At 28.2% G+C, this 21,205-nt stretch overlaps 1 protein-coding gene across 2 annotated transcripts; it reads left to right on the top strand.

Annotated features, from left to right (window-relative positions):
* Nucleotides 1-15,743: 15,743 nt before the first annotated feature.
* LOC109789862 (transcription factor bHLH79) lies at nt 15,744-19,771 on the top strand. Of its 2 annotated transcripts, none has more exons than XM_020348900.3 (6): nt 15,744-16,067; nt 16,588-16,797; nt 16,961-17,026; nt 17,110-17,178; nt 17,271-17,348; nt 17,657-19,255. In XM_020348900.3, exons 1-6 carry the CDS (start codon nt 15,927-15,929, stop codon nt 17,672-17,674), a joined length of 582 nt encoding a protein of 193 aa, XP_020204489.1. In that variant the 5' UTR covers nt 15,744-15,926; the 3' UTR covers nt 17,675-19,255. The 2 variants fall into 2 exon arrangements, with proteins under 2 accessions (XP_020204489.1, XP_020204488.1); XM_020348899.3 differs by lacking the exon at nt 17,657-19,255 and adding an exon at nt 19,278-19,771 and having other exon boundaries at nt 15,748-16,067.
* Nucleotides 19,772-21,205: the final 1,434 nt, after the last annotated feature.

The following is a 21,205-nucleotide window of genomic DNA, read 5'->3' as shown; positions in this document are numbered from 1 at the left end:
TCATTTACTATTTCCTAGAGTATTATACTACTTATTTTAAGCACAACAAAGCTTATAAGCTCAGACATTTTATAAAAAAAAAAACTTATCAGCTCATTGCACTTAAATATAACACGTTCATTGTCTTTTACTTATTTTCTCATTATAATAAACAAATACAAAAAAATTCTTTGTCATATAATTTAACGATACTGAAGATTAAAGCCAACAAATTCTTTCTACTACCCAATTATCCATGGTAGTTAGCGTAATAATGCTAACAAAAGTAGAGATAAATAATATAATGAGACACCTACTTGGAAGAATAGCAGATATGAGATATGTATACAACAGGACATTAATAAGTAAAAAATGACAAATTTAAAAAATATTATAATATACTAAGTGAAAAAGAGTCGCTATGCGCCACCATATTTATTTAAAAATAAAAACAAAATAAAAATTAAAGTATACGTGAAAGTATATTGAACAATATCAGAATGTGGGTAGTTTACGTTTCGAAACTAAAATGTAAAAACTGTTTTTGTCTTTCCACGAACAAAATATCCTTTAATTGATAGATATTACATTGAAAAGAAAATAAGAAATTGCAGAAAGTGAGATTGTAAGAAAGAGTTATTTCCATAAACAAAATACGTGTTGTCTCGTTAAATGTAAAATCATAAAGAGACATATTGACTTTAATGTTGCGATAAACAAGTCTACGCTATACATGAGAGTTTAAAAAAAAAAAATTGTTTTTCATTCTAAGTATATTGTGTGGCAGGTTAAATATAAGAGCTCCAATAGAAACCTTTTGTCTAATTGCTTTTGATGCTAAGTGTTAAGGTTAAATATAGTGCTTGATCTTAATGTCTATGTTTTAATTTCGATGATGTTTGATGCGTAGTGTTAGTGGTGTGCCGCAAAACATGGGAGCTCCGAAGAGCAATCCTTGTTTGCTATTGCTTTAGGGTTAAGTGCAACACCCCCCACCCCCCAAACAAACTTTTAGTGCTTGATCTTAATGTCTATGTTTTTGTTTTGAAGATGTTTGAACAATATGATTTGATATAAAATGGAATATATGATATGTTATGGATGAAGATAAAACCATATGATATGACATGGTATGTTATGTTGGGACGATGTGTCAATTGCATATCCTCTTAGTCCACTTTCAAAATGTTTTGACTTAGTACTACAATGGTGCAAAAAATAGATACAGATCAAACTTTAAAAATTGGTTACCACATGACTAATTTTAAAAACACGCCGTGACAATTTTGTAATTACACAATCTATTTTTAAAATTGGTTGACATCTGGCCAATTTTAAATATCCCACAAATTTTTAAAATTAGGTACTCCCATAAACATACTTTTTGCTCAATCCATGTTGCCCATTCTCTCAACCAAGCCCTCTCACCCAACCATCTTGCACCACATTGCCACCATCACATTCCATGCCCTCGTGCCATCCACACTATCATATTTGTCAATATTTGTTGTATTATGTCTTTTTTGTCGCATTTGCGTTTGTCATGTTCATTGTGCCGACACTGCTGTGGGCTTCTACGCACCTTGGTGCGACCACTTGCAGGTCCTCGTGCTCAAGTAAGTTGTTGTCGCCATCGAGCTCAAGCCTAAAGATATTGTTTTTGCCAAGGTTGATGCTACCATCAAGAACGAATTTTGGTTCACGAATACAACATTCGGGGTTTCCCTAACATATTTTTGAGTTCATGAGTTTGGGATTCACAATTAGTTTCACATTATATTTTTTTAAGTTTGTCTCCTTGCCATTTTGTTTATGTTAACATTGTTGCATAATTTTGGTGCAATTTTTGCTAAAGCAAAAGAAAGTGTTAAAATTTTGGCATATAAGATAAGAGTATAACTACAAACATCATGCGAGATTATCTCCTAAAATCACACAACACTATTAGTCCACTTATATATGGGAAACAAGTACCATTCTATCCTAATTTGATTTCTAGCCTAAATTTTCCTTTAACTTGAGCGTCATATTGTCTTTGTAGGTGCCCCATCACCACAAATATTGGAGCAACACAGACATCTTCTCATCGTTGGAGCACATGCAGGGTTCGATAAGAACAAGAAACAAGAGCTATTGATAATAACTACTAGATTAAAATAGACAACCCAAATTAAAAAGTTATAAACAAAACTACCACGTACTCCCACCATTATAGTTATCTATATTATAATCGTCATCACAATTGTCATCATTACCAATGTTGCTACCATCATCGCTTCCACCACCATCATCATTGTGACCACCACCTCAACCACTATAATTATTGCCGCCACCATTACCAATACTACATCGCCATAGTTTCCACAACCCTTGCCACCATTGTTACCCTTGTCACCATTATTAATAGCGATGGTGGCAACAACAACAATAATAATGGTAGCAAAAGCAGCATCAACGACAATGGTGTTGTTGTTGGTGGTTATAAATATTTTTGTATAAACATATTTCGTTAGAACTTTTCTTATAGTGAGAAATGAGAATTATAAAGTTAGGTTATACAACTATAGAAGATTAAAAGTTAGTATTTTATAATTATACAACTACTTAAAAAGGTCATGTATATTTTTTCTTTTAATTTTAATTATTTAAACATTATCTAAGATATTATAATTATCATTTTTAGTGAGAGAGGTACTGCATGTTTCTATTATTTAAAAAATATAATAATAATAATAATAATAATAATAATAATAATAAAATATGGGTGATTAGGCAAAGATTTAGGAGAAGTAAAAAAATAAAAAATAAAAAAGATAGTGGAAAGAGGGATATTAAAAAAGAGTGATTTTAAAATGATTTTAAAGATAAAATAGTAAAAAAAAATTGTATAAGTGAAAATATACTATTATCTTTATATATTGTTATAGATTTAAATTGTTTGTGTTAAATAAATTTTATAAAAATTGAAAATAAATAGTAATATAACTAAATATTTTTTATTTTCATATTTTTTTAGAAGTATACATAATGTTGATTCTGATATGCATTAAATAACTTTAGATTAAAATGTATATAGAATATATAAAATAAAAATGGTCGGATAAAAAATTATTAAATAAGGTATTCTTTTAATTCATATTAGATAATTAAGAATACTAAACTCTTAGACAAGTATAAATTTAATCTCTGAATCTAAATAAATAGAGAAACTGAGTAAAAAAGATTGTTAGTATTATTTTTTTTAATGATCGGAAGGTATATCTCTTATGTGTTTAGTCCATATAAAAATGAAGTGATACTTGTTATTGTAATTTCATATTTAAAATGACAGTGAAACTTTGATTTTTAATTAAAGATTATAAGTGTTTTATATGGAGTGATACTTGTTATTGTAATTTCATATTTAAAATGAGAGTCAAACTTTGATTTTTAATTAAAGATTATAAGTGTCATAATGTTAAGAATGATGAACTTCTTCGAAAACACTTAGGATAGAAAATTAAAAATAAAATAAAATAAACTTTATTATAAATTAAAATTAGTTTATGTATAAATTAATTTATAAAAGTTGTTTCCATAACTCAATTAACTTGTACAAAATCTTATTTTTAACTTATGCATAAGTCTCTTCATAAACTAAAAATAAGACTTTATCTTATAGAAAAAATTATTAAATTTTTTTTTCCACATAGATGTTCAGGGCAGATCTACGTTAAATAGAGTGGGGCACTTGCCCCCACTACTATTATATATATATATAAATTATCTTATATATAAAATATAAATTTAGATAAGGTGTTTATTTATTTGATATTTGTCAAATTTTCGAAAGAGATTAGTTTTCATATGTGATAAAAAATACTCCTTAATAATGAATTAATTTTTAAAAATTTTAATTATAATATATATATATATATATATTAATGCTCACATATATAATATAATATATTAAAAAATTATTTTTTGATAAAATAAAATTTGCTGCATATATGATTACCTTTTATGCTTTCAATTTATTATATATGTTGATTAAAAAGATCAAAATAATAAAGATAGTGAGATTGTATATGTTGATTAAAAAAATTAAATTAGAAATGATTAGAAAATTTATGTTCTATTTAGAATTTTTATTATAAAATATGTTTTAAAATAAATTATCACCTAAAAATTTATATCATATATTAAAAACATGTTTATATCATAAATAAATCAAACTTGATTTTTATAAGATTTAACATATTTATTTTTATGTTTTTATTAGTGAAATTATTATAAAGTAGGTCTTTAAGATTGTAGTTCTAACCAAATACTTAAAAAAATGTCTATGATAGATAAATAAGTCATATTTAGGACATTTATTTTTAAAGAAAATTAGGTTAAAACCTATTAAATTATAATATAACCTAGTTTAACCTAATTTATTTTCATCCTTAATTGTAATCGTAGATATAAAAATTTGTAAAAAAATAATTATGATATATATTTATACTTTTAAAATTTATATGTAAAATTTTAATATTACAAATATATGAATAAGTTTTGTCCCTATTATTTAAAATTTCTAGATCCACTGGGAATGCTTCTACATAATTTTATTTAAATAAATCCCATGTTCTAACAATTTGATATGTAGCAAGCATGCCAAGCTTTGGTTTAACTCCGAAAGCTTCCATTTAGCAATGCATTCGAATGTCAAGGCATGTGTCTCTAGAATGAGTTGGAGACACTGCGACGGAAACGGCTTAATTCCACATTTGAATTGATTTTAAGCACTTTTATATAACCCAATTAAGATTCAAGAACCAAACTCACACCCACTCACTCTCATGAGACACAAACCATAATGTCCAATGCCTTGTCTACAAACATTAATTAATTTGTCAGTCAAAAATTAAGTTGCAATTGCATCACGTGAAACTAACTATTAATCCGCATTTGGGCATTGCAAACTGAAACTTTCGCGGGTTTAGTTACCTCTCTTGGTTGATAATCACTTTTTGACTAAACAAGTTAGGCAATGGTAAGTGTTGGTTTTGTGAGTGAAAACTTTGGTAAGTGAGGGTTAATACTGTCAATAGGTAATATTACTTTTACCTCTTGATTGATGAAACGTGTTACTCATCCTCTTAGCATGAGATGATTGCATATACTTACCAAACAAAGGAGAAAATGTTGATAGATAATTGACACTAATCATACGAATGATAATGTAATTCGGAGGATATTCAACTCGAGCAGAGTTGTTTGAACTATGGAGGATAAATTAAAATACTAGGCGATAAGAGACACTTCCTATCTCTATTATTTTAAAAAAAATTAAAAATAGATAATAAAATGAGTAGTTAATTAAAGATTTACGGGAAAGTAGAAAAAAAATAATAAAAAGAGATAGTAAAAGAGTGTGATTTAAAAATAGAGTAATTATTAAAAGAATAAAATAGTTTAAAATTTGTGTACATGGAAATACTCTATTACTTTCATATATTGTTATTGATATTTAAAAGTAGGATATGTATATTTTGATTAAACTATAATTTAAAAGAGACACGATAAATTAGTACTTATAATGTAAGTTATATCAATATTATATATTATTATTGTCGTCATTAGTGATGTAGTTGCTCTTATCATTGCCTCTATCACAATGTTTATTGCTATCATTACCTTATTAGTGTATTCATCGCAGTTGTCACCAACATTATTATTACTTATTTTTGCCACTATCATTGTTAGGTAGTGGTGATAGTAGTAACAATGACAATAATAATGATGATTTTTGTTGTGATTTGAAGTGTCTTTTAATCTCAATTTTCTATTTTAAATTTGAAGGTTGTGATTAATTATTTTCATTCTCATGTGATACATCTCACATATATTTATTTTCTATTACTAGGTCAGGCCAATAATTTTATGCTCGAAACCTACTGAGTTTACTTGATTAGGTATTATTTTTTAGGCTAAAAACTTATTTTGGTCCCTTATAATAATTGTTTGTTTCAATTTAGTCCAACTTTTATTTTTGGTCTCAATTTGATCCCTAATAAATTAATTGGTTGCAATGTAGGACTTCCGTCTAAATTATTTAAATGGAGTTAACTGTTGGCCACGTGCATGCCACGTAGATGCATAGGTGGATGTCACGTGGATGCCAAATATCTTGAAAACACCTGGAACCAGAACGGCCCGTTCTGGGTACACACTTGGTGTGTTAATTTTGCATCTGAAACGGACCGTTCCAGATGCAAAATTAACACACTACGAGTACAACAGAACGGCCCATTCTGAAACCAGAACGAGCCGTTCTGGTTTCAGAACAGCCCGTTCCAGAACTATAATAATTTTGAAATATTTTTTATGGTAAAAATTTTAAAATTACTTATTTTTATAAAATACAATTTTCTTATAAATAGAGTGATAACTTTTCCTTTTTCCCTTTCTGTCTGAAGAAATATTTAAGTGTCACTTAAGAATTTTTGCAACTTATTTAAAATTAGAGGAATAAAATGATAAAAATTAATGGAATAAACATAATAAAATTATTAATTTGTTTTCTTTTAGTGTCCTCTAAATTTTTACACTCATTTAAAACAAAAATATTTTATATGTTATTTTGAATTAATTTAACGAAGTATCATATGATTTTTAATTTTTTAAAAATTTTTATAAATTTGATCTATACATGAAAAGCTTTTTAATTTAACAATTAAATTTTTAAAAATTTGATATAGAACATTAATTATTAAGTAAAATAAATCTATCAAGACTTAATCTTGAAGTAAGTAAATTTTTTCTTCATTAAAAATGAAGATAATTTTATCACAAAATAAAAAACAATTAAACAATAAAATAAAATATATAAAAAATATTAATGTATTTATTATATTAGATATAACAAGATATTAAAATATAATTAATAATATATATTTTATAAAATTTTTAATATTTTATATATTAAAAAAAGAATGAAAAAAATTTTAGTGGGGCAAGTGCCCCCACTATGATTAACTTAAATCCGTCCCTGCATGTGGTTGTGTGGTGAAATGTTAGTCCTGTGTATCCTTTTTCTTTACTTTAGGTTCTACCTCTTCAAGAACAGGTTGTTGTTATTGGAGTACATCGTTAATGACTTCAAGAAAAAATACCATGTCATTTCATCCTTTACTATATAGTGTCAATTTGGTAGTAAGTGGTTCACTTCAGTTTAACTAACAATGAAATAAAATCTGTTACCATTGTCTTTAGTGATACACTGCATTGTCTTTAATGATACACTGTATAGTCCAACTGTTTAGCAATTGAAGTTATCAATTTCTATTGACAATATTACCAAATCCAGTGTTTAAAAAGCTTTGTACCTTGGGTCTTTTTCCTTCCACAATTCACAACCGTGAACTATAATCATTAACCGTATGTGTGTAGCAGTCTAGAACCAGAACAGCCCGTTCTGGTTGCATTTTTAGTGTGTTAATTTTGCACCTGGAACGGGCCGTTCCGGGTGCAAAATTAACACACCAAGAGTGCACCTAGAACGGCCCGTTCTGATTCCAGGTGTTTTCAAAAAATTTGACATCCACGTGGCATCCATCTATGCATCTATGTGGCATCCACGTGCATGCCACGTGGCTAATAGCTATCTCCGTTTAAATAATTTGGACGGAAGTCCTACATTGCAACCAATTAATTTATTAGGAATCAAATTGAGACAAAAAATAAAAGTGGGACTAAATTGAAACAAACAATTATTATAAAGGACTAAAATAGGTTTTTAGCCTATTTTTTATTTTCATTGTAAAATTTAAACAAAATAGGAAGTAAAAAGTAAATTTAGCCTGCCCAATAAATCGTATTAACCTACAAAATCAATGGTCATAGAAATTTAGGTCAAGTCAAGCGAACCCATTTTACAAGCAATGACTTGACGAGTCGAGTTAACCAATTTTACAACTCTACGTATAGCCTCTCAAGGAAGTGCAGAGAGGACACGTGATGAGTAGTCTATTAAATTTGACCATGGAGTTATTCAGTATACATAAAAATTGTTTTGCTTAATTGAAATTCTTGTATCCAATGTTGGGAATTTTACTCTGTAAGTTTTTTATTTTTTATTTTTGGCAAATTTTGCTTCCTTTTGTTAATTGAGCATTCATTCTATTAGTTGATTGTTAACATGAAAATGTTATCTGTTGACATAACATAAGATATTGATATGGTAGTACACATGTCGATTATATGGATCTATGTCTGGCACTAACATGATGATATGTAATTAGGGGACATAATTTTTTTAAATTATACAGACAAAATGTATAATATTTTAAAAGTATAGGAGAAAAATATGTAATATCTTGAAAATATGAAGATAAAATGTGCTATTTTGAAATTATCGAACAAAATGAGAGAAATTTAATAAATGGTAAAATGAAAAAAAAAATGTTAGTATTTGTTGCCTGTTAAACCTACTTTAAGTCATTTTAACCTAAAAACACTATCTTCTCACAAACCAAACTCAAATTTAAGAAAGTAAGCATCGTGACTCAATAAATAACATTAGCTTTTCAACTCGCAACATTTGTTAAGTTCCTTCCTAAGCATATTCATATTCATAGAGTCATTAGGTTATATACACTACCACAAAAGCACATGATCATCTCTCATAATATGTCATCACCATATACTTCTCATTTTTTTTATGCATAGAACCTAACCATCTAACAATCACTCAAATTCAACCTATCCCAAAGAACTTTCAAAACTCACTTTTTTTTTCATTTGTCACGTGAGTATTTTCATATAAAAAAAAAGTAGAAGTGTTTTTAGGAGATATATGGTGAAGACACATTATGAGAGATAAATATGTGCTATGTGATGGTATATGTGCTCTCGTGAATTTGATTGCGAATGAGATTGTGAATAAACTTATGAAGGAACTCAAGCGAAAGGAGTTACAAATGAAGTCAATGCATGTTGAGACTAGTTTATGTTATTTGTTGTGTATTTAGGATTGCATTCATGGCTTTGAGTTTTTTGGGTGCCCTGGATAATTTGAAAAAAATGGCATCTTACATAATTATTTGAATATTGCCTACTACGACCTCAATTCTCAAGCTCAAATGTATACAATAGATAACTAAATGCACATCTGCTAAAAGAATGACTAAATGTATTATACATAAGCATGATATTATGAATTATCCTTAGAAACTATTTTGCAATAAAAAAAATGATCAATAATGGTGACAAGTCACAAAGAATATTGCAATATCTAACACGTGGAGATTCTCAATTTGATTTCAAGACTCTAGCAAAGTAGGAGAAAATAATAGAGATAGAATCAGAGAAGTTTGAGATAAAGGAAAAAAGATAAAGTTCAAGACAATCCTTGTTAATAACATTGCTTTGAAACTTCGGGAGGTTCACACCAAAAGAAATAAAAGCAAATAAGTTAATAATATATCACATTTTCTTCTTTACATTTTATATTATTGATTTATTTTCTTAAAATTATGGATAAATTTTTGTTGTGAAGTTAAAACGTCACCTATTAATTAATTATTTGTAATTAATTTATTTTCTATAATAATTTTGTACATAATTTAATTATGTAATTATTTTTTATATTATATAGGCTACATAATTTTTTGGCAACCTTATAAAATGGGACTCTAAGCCGTCACTCCTATGATGCATTTATTGTTTTGTAGTTCATCACTTAAGAACTTTAAAATTAAGTGTATTTGACTTATAATTATTTAGGGATGAGTGATCTTCTAAAAAGTTTTTAAGTGTGAGAGTGAATACAAAATAATCTTTTGACAATAACAATAATTATAAATATTTTTAATATGCACTACTCTATAAACATAACATGTTTGTAAAAAAAATCATCTTAATTAAATATAATTTAATAATTTTAACAAAAAAACTAATTTCTTTTGTTATTATTATTTTAATATTTTTAATTCAGAAAACAAGTCAATACTAATAATATCAAATTAATACTCACTTAAACTTCAATTTATTTCATAATTAATATAAATTTTTTTTCAATTTATCCTATTTTTAAATTTTCATCTACCGACACTCATGTGAAAAATTCAAATTGATTTTAATTTTTAATATTCATTTGAATAAGTTTTGAGTATATGAAAATAAATTGACTTAATATGTGCATAAAATAATAATAAAAATTATTAGAACCAAAGTATTAATCTTTAAATAAACTAGATGACTAATATATAGTTGTATTAAAAATATATAATTTTAAATAACCTGTGAATTTATTAAAAAAAATAACATGTGAATAGAAATTATAATAAGGTGATTTTTCAAAATTTCTAATTTTGCACAAATAGCATAAATGGGTCACTTGCATTTTAATTTTTTTTTTCATTTCTCATAATAAAGTTTGTATCAATTTTTCGTCTACCTAATACATGAAACTTTTTTCGATAGTCATTGAATTGCACATTTACCTTGTTAAGCTGAAACAATAGCCATTCAGTTACATTTAATTTGCATATTTACCTCATTTAGCTAATGTTTTTTTAAAACACACACATAAACACATATATACCTATTAATAAAAGGGATTGGGGTATATAACTATTTTTGACCTCCACTTTTTAGTGAACTATTATACCGCAATGTAATTTTTTTTTATATCCTATCTAAATAACTATCTATAATCTTCTAATATCATGTTTATGTGTAATTATTATAGACACGAAGTGTCTCAACTCCGTTAGTATATATAGAGGAGGGATCCGTTTATTCTAGGAATAAGTCTATTTAGACTTACTATGTTCAATAACTCATGTTCTACATCAAATTTCAATGATCCAACCATTGAATTTAAAGTTCTTAATGCATAGATCAAGTCTGCAAATTTTTAGAAAATTTGAAAATCATTTGATACTTCATTTTATTAATTCAAATTGATGGATAATCATAAAATTATTTTATACATTGATTTTAATTAATAAAATGAAGTATTAAATGATTTTCAAAATTTTTAAAAAATTTACAGATTTGATCTATGCATTAAGAACATTAAATTTAACGGTTGAATTGTTTAAATTTGATATAAAATATGAGTTATTGAACAGAGTAAGTATAGCTAGACATTTTAGAGTAAACAGATCCTTCGTCTTATATATATATATATATATATATATATATATATATATATATATATATATATATATATATGAACACAACCTATATTGAGGTATTTATACTTCCTAGCATGTTTGTCAGAAGACGGAATTACTCACCAGCTTGTGGATCAAGAGGTATATTATTTTCTGCAGTTTTAATTATGTAATCAAAACTGCAGACATGTTTGGTTTTATCTGGGATGTATAACTCATCCAGGAGTATTTTGAGAATCTCCCAATTGTCAATGACTTGGTTGATATCTTCAAAGCATATATATATATATATATATATATATATATATATATATATATATATATATATATATATATATATATATATAAAGTCTCATTTGGCTCAATTGGATCTCAAAACATGTATATTATATCTACACACTCTTTTTTTTTTTTTTATAATTTAGCAATCCATCAATTTCTTCGCATAAAATATATATTTCATGGTTTGCTAATTTCAATAATTACATTAATATATGTTTAAAAAGAAAAACTACAACAAGAAAGGAGAATGTAAGAAAATCATTGATTTTGATCAAGCAGCAAAATGTGATATTAATCATAAATTTCAAGAGCCAAATTACAATAAATTGATTAATCAATATTATTTATCTTGAATGATAAACTATTTTAAGTTAATACATGACATAAGAGTAAAAATAATTCTTTTTATCCTTCATTACACCAAATTGAATATTAGTTTCTTCTTTGATATTGTTAGTTGTGTTAAAATCTTTTCATCCTCCACTCAAATGACAGTGAATTGGTGAGTCAATATGTCAATAGGATTTGTAGTTTTTGAGAGCACGATGACAAAACTCAATAGATAAACACTGTCATATATATGAATAACTTGTAAAAATATTCATAAGGGTGTAAGGTTTCTATTTGTTTTCTTGCTCGCTTATCTTCTGGATCAAGACATATTGGGAAAGAATGGTTTTAGAGTTTGAAAAATTTATTTTCTAATAATCAACTTTATAACATAATTTATCTTTGACGATCATAACAAATGTATTTTCGGATATATAAGTTAGAGTAAACCAACCTACTTTCTCAAGACCATATAAAAGACCTATTATACTTGGCAGCATTAAGTTAAATATATTCTAGACTTTTTATTTTAACATATATCTCAAAACCATTTCCAAAAGGATTTTTAAGAGCGACAATATTTAGAATGATATTATAAAAATCAATTGAGAATAATATATGCAGCCTAATTTTATTTTGAACAAAAGAGAATAAGTCATGTTTAACATGAAATACATTGATATGCAATAATTATATTCAAAATAGAGAAAGATGATATAAAACTTACATATTGTGAACATATTCACAATGGAAAGTTCGATTCTTCATATTTTTTAACATTTATTGTTCTTCTTTGGAATCATATCCTAATTATTGTTCTATTCACAAATTATATTAAAAGAATTAACACCGGTCGCTGTGAGAAGTGGATTTTAGATGTAACTTTATTAAATAAATAAAAAATGAGAATCAAAGAGGAACTAGAAGTGAGAGGTTATGAGATGAAAGTTTATAAAATATAAAATAGGCTTAATTACACTTTTGGTCCTTTTAATTTAGTGTAGGAGTAATTTTGGTCCTCATAATTTGAATTGCTTAATTTTTGTCCATAAATTCAAATAATGGACAATTTTAGTCCCACAAATAATTTACTATCCAAAATTTAACAGACGCTAATGATCTGGATTTTATGCTACATAAAAATTAATTATATATTATTTAATTTCTTACGTGTCAAATTATTTAATATTCAAATTTTAAAAATTTTAAATTCAAATTCGTTTTCTCATCCTCTATACCTTTCCCTTTGTTTCTTCACCAGCACCCTTGCTAGTAACGTCATGTACTCTTCCAACACCTCTGCCATGATCGCCACTAATATCATCTCTTTCCAACAATCACTACGAGAATTTTTTACTGAAATAAAATTTTTTTAATTTTTTTTTACCAAAACAGCACCTGTTCCACTTTATTTATAGAAGTAGCATCTTTTACTATTCATGCTCAGAATTCGGTTCTCGGGGAACCGAATTCTGAGTAATGTTTATTTTTTTTCTTTTTTGTTTGTAGTTCAGGTTGTGTTAATGTTGCAACTGGAACGGTCCGTTCTCCAAGTAGAACGGGCCATTCTGCTTGCATGCGTAGTTTGTTAATTTTGAAACTGGAACGTCCAAGTAGAACGGCCCATTTTGATCCATTTGTCATTGTGTATTTTTGCATCCGGAACTGCCTGTTCTAAAAGGAAAACAGACCGTTCTGTAAGTGCTGCATGGAGAACGGGCCGTTCTGAAAGGAGAACGGGCCGTTCTGGATCCAGTTTTATACCATGCTCAGATCCAAAACGCAAAAGAATAAAAATAAAAAAAATTATATTTTAGTGAAAAATTCTCACTGCGATTGATATCAATACCCTTTTCATTTTATTTTCAATGTTATTTGAATTTAAAATTTTTAAAATTTGAATATTAAATAATTTCACACGTAAGAAATTAAATGATATATAATTAATGTTTATTTAGCATAAAATTCACATCATTAACGTCTGTTAAATTTTGAATGATAAATTGTTTGTGAGACTAAAATTGCCTATTATTTAAATTTATGGACCAAAATTAAGCAATTCAAATTATGAGGACCAAAATTACTCCTACACTAAATTAGAAGGACCAAAAGTGCAATTAAGCCTATAAAATATTAGAAGAGTATGTATCCAGACCTTACAAATTAAAATTAACCAAGAATAGTGAAACATTATTGGGTAAAGTTATACTATCTTTTTATATGATCAATAAGAGAGATGTTAATAGATATTCAAATAGTAGATGTATCGTAATAGCTAGATATAGGGAAGTAATAAGCATTCAAAGTTACAATTGTGAAAAAATTGATATTTAGTGTAATTTTCAAGAAAAACTGACATTTATTAAACCTTTTAATTCATGAAGAATATGTACATATGTACTTATATTTTTTTAATGTGACAATTTAAGTGAGAAAATATATTGAATACTTACTTCGCTTTATATATGAGCGTGATTTCATCATTATTATTTCCATCAAAATACTATTTTACACGTCACACTATTTTTATAAAGTTTAATATATATTCATTTTATTTTAATTCAAAGAAAATATAAACTAGTTTTTCCTATATATTTTCTTAAATAAGTGACAAACTTTTCAATAAATTTATAATAACATTTATGTATAAACATGTTTATAAATTGAATAATCTTATGAGAATTTCTATGGTACCTCCACATTTTAGCAACCCCTAATCTTATTAACAAATTAACTACAAATAATTTACAAAAGTGTATAATGTAATAGTTTAATTTAAAATCACCTATCTCTATTTTATTTTATTTTTATTGAATATATAGAGGCCTTCCTCGTGGTGAGAATAAAATAAAATAAAATAATTTTAGAGTGCAGCGAAAGAAGTCGGATATATTTATGAGGAGAGAAGGAAATGGTTCACGTGTTTTAGATTTTCGAGAAAACCAATTGAAAATAGCGCACATGCTTATTCCGTTGCCAAAGCTAAGGTCAAAACTTTGTATTGCATTCGTACAAATATCATCACACTGAAAAATGGCTACTATTGTTAAGGGATATGTGCAAGTTTTTATATTATTATATATTTATAAATAATAGATATTCACTTAACAAATATTTATACAAATATGAGAATAGATATATGGTAAATACTTATCTAATAAGAAAGTAGTGGAACAATTTTACCTTTATTTTTTCTGTCTATTAAAATCCTTGGAACTAGGTCTAAACTATAGTTATTTTAGAGTAACAATTAAAGTAAATTGTTGAAAAAAAAAATTTAGACTAAGTTTAAAAATTTAAATGACATTTTTGTTATTTATTATTTTAGAGTGATAGTACTTTCTTCCCTATATTTAATTTACTAAGAGTAAGAAAAATAGTTAATTTAGTTGATAATAAAAAATTTATTTTATTTTTATATTTTTTTCAAAATCACCTTTGTATTACTTTTCTCTTTTAATTAATATTCACCTTTCTCTTAATTAAATAGAGTGTGTGTTCTATATTATTATCATAATTAATAGTATTTACTCTCTTGACTAATTAAAGTATATGTCTTTTATAAAGTATATAATTACTCTTTTTGTTCCTTTTTATTTGTCAAATTTTTAGTAAAATTTTGTTTCTATTTATTTGTCATTTTCAAATTTCAAGACAATATTAATTGTTTTGTTTTTAATTAAACCCTTACATCTCACCTAACATTTAATTAATTTACTTATAACAACTAATATACTTTTATTATGAAGCAAAAATGAAAGATGGTATAATAGAAAATATCAAAATTATTCTATAAAAAATAAGAAATTTACTACGTTTCTTGATTTGTATAAAACAACTTCAAATGCCTATTATAGAGAAACAAAGATAATAATATATTTTATCAAATTAAGAGAACTTGTTTTAATTAAGGGTATAAAATTAATTAATGTATTTCTTGCTCCATGGTTACTTTTGTATCCACGTTAAAAAGAAAAAAAGAGCATAGTAAGTAACTAAATCGATAGGTTGAGCTTAGAAGATGAGTGTGTTAATGGTACGTATCTGATATTAATTAGAATTGAGTCGAATATCCAACCCAACGCTTCTCTTCAACACTCTCCTCTCCCTCCTAATTGCAATTTAATAAATCCAACTCATTCATTCAATCCAAAGCCAATTGAATGATACACTCACACTCTTTCCATGGAACCTCCTCTCATCAGCGACTCCCTCTCCGAGATTTGGCCCGGAATGCGCAAGAGGAAGGACGCCGCCGCAGAGGACCACTGCTCCAACCTCCTCTCCTCCACCGCCACCGCCACCGCCACCGCCAACCAATCCAATGTACAACATTACATTAATTTAATTACTGCTCTTTTTAATCTTATTACTATTTTACCCTTTCATTGGCTGCTGCTGTTGCTACTGCTACCTGCTTTCGATTCCTTCATTTTCCATGTCAAATGCATTTCTAGTTTGCTTCAACTCTACCAGTGACTCACTGACTGCTGTTGACCAATTATCAACTCTAGGGTTTAGTCAATTTCATTTCTTTTCTTTTTTCCCCCTTGTTTGTTTTGAAGTTAATTAGGGGAGAACATTTTGAAATTTGATTCCGAGACACAATGTTTCCCTCTTTGCTTTAAAGGAAATAAAGCGAAATTCAAATTTGGTTCTATTTAGATTTTTTGTTTTAAAAGTCAATGTTTTTCTCTCGCACACTTTTTCTTTTGTTTTCTCTTGGACCAAGTAAACGAAAATGCATGGTTATTTGTATTTTTATTTATTTTTATTTTTTTATTTTTTTTTTGTTTTCTCTCGCTGACTTGTTGAGTGGTGATGGCATGTGTGGAAATTTGAACAGAATGATTCTGGGAGCCATAAACGGATCAAGTTAGGGGGGTCCAGCGTTGAAAATGATGCTTTGAAAGCTGAGGCAGAAGCAAGTTCCGCAGGGGGTAACAAGTCGAGTGAACAAAGCACTAAACCTTCTTCTGAGGCACCGAAGCAAGACTATATTCATGTGAGAGCTAGAAGGGGCCAAGCTACCGATAGCCACAGTCTAGCAGAAAGAGTAATTCTCTTCTCTTTTTTTTATTTACTGTCTCTTACGAGTTTTGCTTGCTGATGCCCATTTTTTCTTGATCCAGAAACAAATGATAAGTATTGGAACTTTTTGACCTTTATATTTACTGTTTTTTCACGGGAATGGCACATAACAGCAACTGTTTTGGCAGGCAAGAAGAGAAAAAATCAGTGAGAGGATGAAAATTCTTCAGGATTTGGTGCCAGGGTGTAACAAGGTAAACATAATATTCTGTTAGACCATTGCAAGATTAATGTTTCTGTAATGCCTTTAACATTGCTTTTATTTTTCAATGTTCAGGTAATTGGTAAAGCACTTGTCTTGGATGAGATAATCAATTACATCCAATCGCTGCAGCGTCAGGTTGAGGTGGATATCTTCATCTTTCTATCTCTATTTAGTATTTTCACTCAGTAACCACTAAATCTAATTCTGTATACAAAACAAATTGAGTTTTGTAGTTCCTTTCGCTGAAGCTTGAAGCAGTTAATTCAAGAATGAACATGAACCCTACTTTTGATGGGTTTCCTTCAAAAGATGTAAGTCTGTCAACTTTGATGTTGATCACATTGACTTATATTATTCAATTCACACTTACTTGCATAAGATTTAAATGTTTTGTGAAACTGTATGAACTGGTTGCTGTCAGTGTCAGCTTTTGGACTACCGCAGAAGGAAATTACTCTAGGCTAGGAGTGTTTTGTTTGAACAAATGTTAACTAAAATTATTTGTTTTATAGTAAATTATTCTTCTTGACTACTTTTATTTGAAAGATGTCAAAAACTAGTAGGACAAAATGATTTGAGTATATATGGATCCATTTGTGACACCATTCTCACTGATCAGTTGGCAAAGCTCAATTGAAGTCAAGTTGGTTTGGAACAAAAAGAGAGGAAGTGAAGAAAAGAAAGGAATTGAGGGAGAAAGGCAGAATCAATATTGAGCAGGGAAAGGAATAGATCAGAATGGGAAAACTGAATAATGATGTCCAATTCATTCTCAAATTCAAGGCTTGGTATCCAGATCTTGCTGCACGACAATTGATAAATTGGCAAAACCAGCTTGATTATCAAGCAATCTAATAACTCGATTATCGTCATATCTTCCTCAAAATATCTGAAGGCTTATCAGTAGAAGGAAAGGATTGAGTTAGCATATTGTTTCCCTGATCTTGTCTCCGATTTTAATTTAACATCTATTTTAGATGGAACAACATTCTGTAGGTCAGCCTTCTCGGAGAGGACAAAAGGTTGAAGCTTTGAACTACATCTTGTAAAAGTGTATAAGATTTTTAGAAGCTCCAAACTGGTATGGATAAATTTTTTCCTTTGGGTAGAAGTGCATTGGAATGTGCAAAAGTGCATTGGATTGGGACTCGCAAATATGATGTATGTGGCAAGATAGGCTAAATCATCTGAAATTCACTCTGGCAAAACCCAAATTAGCTCTATATAAATTTGATTTGAATCTTTGGAGGGAATGTGACCATATTTTCCATCAGATTTAGAGTTTAATCATACTTTTCATTGTGATCATATGGATTGTAATTGTTGTTATCGGTGCAGCAAGCATGATCATTAGTTAAAACTAGTGGGAACTTGATATGTTTGACCTCACATAGTTCAGGTAGAGCGGCTAGCAGCTTGATTTCAAATTTTTGTTCTCATTATGGGTGTAACGTCTTGAAACCTTATTACCATAATATTTATTCTGTGTGGCACTTTAATATGGATAGGTCATGAGGTAATGAATCCAAAATAGGAGACGATCTAAATTAATGTTCATGACATTAAAAATGCTCAAAATATTCTTCAAGGAAGCTTCGAGAAGTAAAAGTAACATCGTCTTTTAGTTGTGGATGTCCAAAAGCTTGGAAGCGGTATGCAGACTGCTGAGAAGTGTAGTCGCTTAAGTTAAATCCACCAAATGGATATCCAAATGGATATGGGGGTGTGCCTTTGATATTGCCCAGGATGGGTGTTGGTTGATGCGAAGGATAGCCTTAGGATATTATTACCAAATTACGCGCACACACACATTAGTCTAAACACAATTCTTTGTGGAAAATGACTTGATAATTAGTCTGTTTGGATATAATTTAAAAGAACTTTTGAGAACTTTTTTACTAGAAATAAAGACTATTTTTCAGTATAGAAGTTCTTAAAAATCTTTCCAGGCTTGTATTCAAACGTGCTATATGATATAAATTGTAAGCTAGTACTAGTGCCCAATGAGTTCCAACTTCCAAGCACTATCCCTAATGAACCTTCAATCTTACCATTTTAAAGGAGCAGTTGCAGTTTTCTATCAAAGATAAATATTGTCAATTGGAACTGTATTTTCTTGTGCCTTGCTATCTTTACCAAATTAGTTAGACCTAAAACATTTTTCCTAATGAATATAGTTTTTGTAGGACTGTTTGTTGGCATATATATCATGATCTTGATCAGTTGATAAATTGTTTCAGGTTGGTTCTCAACCATTTGACATTGCTGAAATGGTATTTGGGTCACAAGCAGCTAGGGGGTATACTCAGGGATCACATACTGGCTGGCTGCATATGCAGACAAGTGGTGGTTTTGAGAGAACATCATAATCCAGAGAATTCTCATTGGGAATGACAGATCAGTCAGTAGGATTTGTTTTCTATTAAAAAGAACAAAATTAGAGTGGGTTGAGTAACTAGTGTGCTTTATTAACAACCTAGTCAACTGTTGCCAAATGTTACAGGTTTGTATTTCCTTTGTAACAGTATGATATTATTTATAGAAAGTGCATCTAAATCTTATGTGCTTCACTATATTAGCTGTTAGCAACTAGAAAACAATATTAGTGTGGTTTTTGTTTTTAATCCCTGCTGTGATAGGATTTCTGGCTCCTGATTTGATTTGTATAACGATATATGTTGTAGGAATGCATTTGTGTGTATTTTGAATGATGACAATTTGAAAATTTGGACCATTAACCGGAACAGATTAAGAGAACGCTATGGTGTTTGAAACTATTGATTGTTAATCTAAAGGACGTGTAACCTGATGCTGTCATTGTTGATACACAATAACGTACCAACCCAATATTGATTCTAATAATTATTGGCATACTTAATTATGTTTGTAGTCCATCAAATTTAGGGTAAATCTGTTTTAGGTACTTCAAATTTAAAATTGTTGTTTTTGGTCCCTGTAATTTCAAAAAATCTTATTTTAGTTCTTACATTCAAATTTTGTTAAGAAATTTATCGAATATTATTGCATAAAATCTACTTATTGGTATCTCTATTAGTGAAAATATCATATTAAATCTGATTGATATTGCATAACTGTCTTAATTAATCACTTTCAAATATGTTATTGGTGAGCTACGGGACTAAAACAAAATTTTTGAAAATTACAACGATTAAAAATAAGTTTTAAATTTGAGGGACCAAAAATAAATTTGTCTTAAATTTGAGAGACTAAAAACATATTTAAGCCTTATTCGAATTTTCAAGCAGTCAATAATTGTACATCTGCCCACTACACCACAGGAATTTTATGTTCCTTATACCTCACCCTGAATAGGCTTATGATTTTGACTAGGGGTGAGCATTAAATCAAGACCCAAACCGAACCCGAAAAATCTGATAAAAAATATTACTTTTGGGTGAGTTCAGGTGGATCTTATGGATAAATTAGGTTAAAATTTTAATTTTATACATGTTATATTGGACGGGTTTGGTTTTGAATTTTTAAACCTGCTAAAAGCCGAACCCAACTGAAAATGAGATAAGTTTAGATTTTTATTACGTTTTTATAACTAAACAACAATAGTTCAACTCAAAAGTCTTTATTTCAAATATAATATAGTCATCAATTTGTAACTTTTTTTTTTCTTTTTCTCATAACCTAGATATTTATTTTGTCTTCTCCTTCCTCATTCAACTTCTCAACACACTAGTCATTTTTTAGAGTTTTCGCTTTGTTTCTTTGTCTTTCTTTTCTATCTTCTTATATTTATTTTGAGTACAATTTGTGAGGTTGTGATTTCTTATAGGTTTTGTAATCTAACTTTAGATTTCTTTTGCATGTAACAACTATGGGTTTGTTATCTTTTATTTTTGCTTCTTTAGTTTGTGAATGTTTCATCTACGAATCTACTTACACCATCTATTGTCACATTCATTATATTTATGTACACTATTTTAAAAATATATTTTTTTACTATTTTAAGTTTCACCTTCGTTAAGATAACTTGGTCTACAAAAAACTTCAAACCCGATTGTACCACCTGCTCAAATCCGAATCCATTTCGACCCGAACTGTCTCAAATTGAAAGCTCAGTTGGTTGGATATGAGTCACATTTTCCAAAGTCGGTTTATAATGAGTTGAACATTTTTTACCAGAATCCGACTGAAC

Source organism: Cajanus cajan, chromosome 6 (genome assembly GCF_000230855.2).
Source record: "Cajanus cajan strain Asha chromosome 6, NIPB_CcT2T_4, whole genome shotgun sequence".
Taxonomy (NCBI): domain Eukaryota; kingdom Viridiplantae; phylum Streptophyta; class Magnoliopsida; order Fabales; family Fabaceae; genus Cajanus; species Cajanus cajan.
Note: the sequence above shows the minus strand (reverse complement) of the source record. Positions and strands in the feature narration are given on the sequence as shown.

Bases quoted from the DNA above. Each gene is read 5' to 3' on its own strand.
- LOC109789862 (XM_020348899.3), top strand. From the start codon at position 15,927: ATGGAACCTCCTCTCATCAGCGACTCCCTCTCCGAGATTTGGCCCGGA. The intron at 16,068-16,587 runs GTACAACATTAC...AAATTTGAACAG, and splicing joins CCACCGCCAACCAATCCAAT to AATGATTCTGGGAGCCATAA. The intron at 17,349-19,277 runs GTAAGTCTGTCA...AAATTGTTTCAG, and splicing joins ATGGGTTTCCTTCAAAAGAT to GTTGGTTCTCAACCATTTGA.